The 2,753-nt window shown below is 41.3% G+C and overlaps 1 protein-coding gene across 1 annotated transcript; it reads right to left on the bottom strand.

The window, feature by feature from the left end:
* Nucleotides 1-537: 537 nt before the first annotated feature.
* On the bottom strand, nt 538-2,512 carry LOC129769920 (caspase Dronc). The gene is made up of 3 exons (XM_055772457.1): nt 2,125-2,512; nt 1,146-1,993; nt 538-1,081 (listed from the first exon to the last, which is right to left on the bottom strand). The coding sequence occupies exons 1-3, from the start codon at nt 2,254-2,256 to the stop codon at nt 715-717; spliced, it is 1,347 nt and encodes a 448-aa protein (XP_055628432.1). The 5' UTR covers nt 2,257-2,512; the 3' UTR covers nt 538-714.
* Between the last annotated feature and the right edge of the window lie 241 nt (nt 2,513-2,753).

The following is a 2,753-nucleotide window of genomic DNA, read 5'->3' as shown; positions in this document are numbered from 1 at the left end:
ATATCCTTTTACAGTTCACGGTGAAATAATTTTCAGTATGCCTTGGGACATTCGAACGTGAACATGAACGGAGGAATATTTTGACGTCTATATTCACCACTGTTTTCATGTTCACGTTCACCGAGGTCGGTGAACTATGGTGAGTTCACCAACATCTCGATTCCACGGTGGAAATTCAGAATCGTTGTGAAATATTGAATTAACCCACTTTTATCAATATGAATTGTGTTTAAACATGATTTTCAACGAGAAAATGTTTCTTCCTATCGTGTCAAGATGTTTTCCTCGCGTTTTATATATGGACTGATGAGTTATTAACAAAAAAGTGTTTGTCCGCATTCACGTTCGCGGGAACTCTAAACCTACCTTTAGGGGGACCATATTACTCCTTTCTGCCCTACATAGGAATGAACTATGAGCTTGGCTATTGTGGCGTTCGTGGCCAGCCCTAAATTAAATAACAGAAATTTCGACCACTTTTGTTTTTTCATGCTGAAACTCACAATCGACCGTTAGAGTAAAGAACAGCAGTGCGCCTTTTCCTTTTTCAGATTTTATTACCATATTTCGTCATTGCAATGGTATGCGGTAAAATATATATTCGTAAATAGAGTAACGAACAACTAAACTAACGATACAAAAGCTATCACTGCTAGCTGTGTTTGATTGGTTGCAAAGTCTTCTGGGAAGTTAAAGGTTACCGGTGCCTGTGGTTTAGTCTGCGTTATATCCCGGGTTCAGGTAGAGAACGTCGAAGAAGCCACGCTGCTCACTGGCCAACGTCTGCAAGGCATTGTTCTGCTCAGTCCTGTACATGCTGGCGTTCTTTCCAACCATTTTCATCAGCTGCTCTACGTCGGTGTCGTGGGCATGTTTAGACCACACTTCGCACATGCTTTCCACAAACCACGACCCATTGAGCATGTCGCGATGGGCGGCAAATCCTGGCACGGTAGAAAAACATATGAACATATCGGCGTATGTCGGCATATTTGTGGGCGTATCCTTTTTCGGGTTAATCATACCGTCTCGTTCGGTATGCTCGGCTGGTCGAAGGGTACCATAATCTGGCTGATCTCCCCTATGAAAAAAAACACAATGCAAATAATTATTTCTCACCAACTCAAAGCTACGCTTCAACCAACCTGCAAATGGAGAAGAAAAACAACTTTGGTTTCCTGACCAATCTGCGGCAGTTCACATTATTGAAATGAGCCAATATTTCTTCCACAAAGAGAACTGAATTGTCGTGAAGATATATTTTGTCCCGCCCTTTGGTGTGATTTCCGTGAGCCAACACATAGAAAGCAAAACACTCCGTTGAGAGGTGTTCCGACGTCTTCAACTGTTCGATTAAGTAACCAAAGTCCTCCCGGGTAAGATCCTCGTAGTAGAAGATGGTAAAACCGAGTTGTCGAAACAGTGACACCAAATTGTCTTTATCCATTTCTGCTCCATTCCGCTTCGGGTGGGTATCATTGATGTACGTTATAACGTTAACGATAAATACTACACCACGGTTTCTGCTTCGCATGGGATATGCTTCCAGGAGACGATGCCTCTGTGGTCTGGTCGTCAGTTCCACCTTGTTCAACTCCTGAACCTTTTCCCGGTAAACCTCCAACTGACGTTTGAAGCCTTTGTCGGTAGTTTCGAACAAACGATTGTTGTTCTTACCATCGTCTTCCTGGGATGTCGAACGAGATCCTATCGAGAAATTACGCAGTTTTTGCGAGAGTGCCAGGGTTTCTCCCAAATTCGCACTAATTGAACGCGATCGATTAGGGTTAAACGTTGAGCGATATTTTTCTTGATTGTTGCTGCTATTACTGGAGATATTATTGGTTGATAAGCTCCCATTTTTCAGTAGAGCATGCGCGACTGGGAAGTTCTGTTGACAAATATCCAGCAAAGTCTGGAATGCGGTCGGACCTCGTCTGGTTATTTTCTCAAACAACTTTTTATGCTTCGTTGCCTCATCCGGATTACGATCCTGCATCAAAACATGATTAAACTTGATTAGAAAATATGCTGCACTATGTTTGCTATGGGGATGACTCAATGACATGCGTGCTCTTTGTTATCTCATTCTCTACGTAGCTAGAACATCGAATTGTTTCCTACCTCAATTATCGAAATCATCACCTCTGACAGCATTCGGCGGTGGTAGCATTCATTCAGCAGGATTTGGTAATTTGTGTTGAGCACAAGTTGCTCCATTTGGCGGAGGATCATCTGACGTTCCAGCTGATTCATGATGTTTCGGAATGTTTCAAGACCTAGGCAATCATTGAACAAATTTCAATTTCACTCGATGCTCTGCAGTTCACAGTCTCGTTGACAAAAATTGTTTGTTCCAATAAAGTTGTAGCAAATGTTGATTATACTTTTTCACCAGTACGAACTTTAATCTGAATAAAACAAAATATAAATACACAATTTATTTCATTTCGATCGAATGTGCACTCTCTGCCGTATGATTCAATGTTTTGAACTCACAAAAATGGCGAACCGTCATAACACAAGCATAGTTGAAAGTGTTGCTAGTTGATTGAATGTTGAACGTTGCACGCTGAGAAAAATATTGTAAAAAAAATCTTATTTTTAAGAATGTGTAATACCAGGGACAGACATATAGCTGTACTTGCGTTGTACGTGTACAGCGTTGTACAGGTACCATCGTACCATGACAGACATACTTTGGTTGTACATTGTACCGTATGTCAAACTGACAATCAGATATTTTTCCAATT

The sequence above is a fragment of the Toxorhynchites rutilus genome, chromosome 2, assembly GCF_029784135.1.
Source record: "Toxorhynchites rutilus septentrionalis strain SRP chromosome 2, ASM2978413v1, whole genome shotgun sequence".
NCBI lineage: Eukaryota > Metazoa > Arthropoda > Insecta > Diptera > Culicidae > Toxorhynchites > Toxorhynchites rutilus.
Note: the sequence above shows the minus strand (reverse complement) of the source record. Positions and strands in the feature narration are given on the sequence as shown.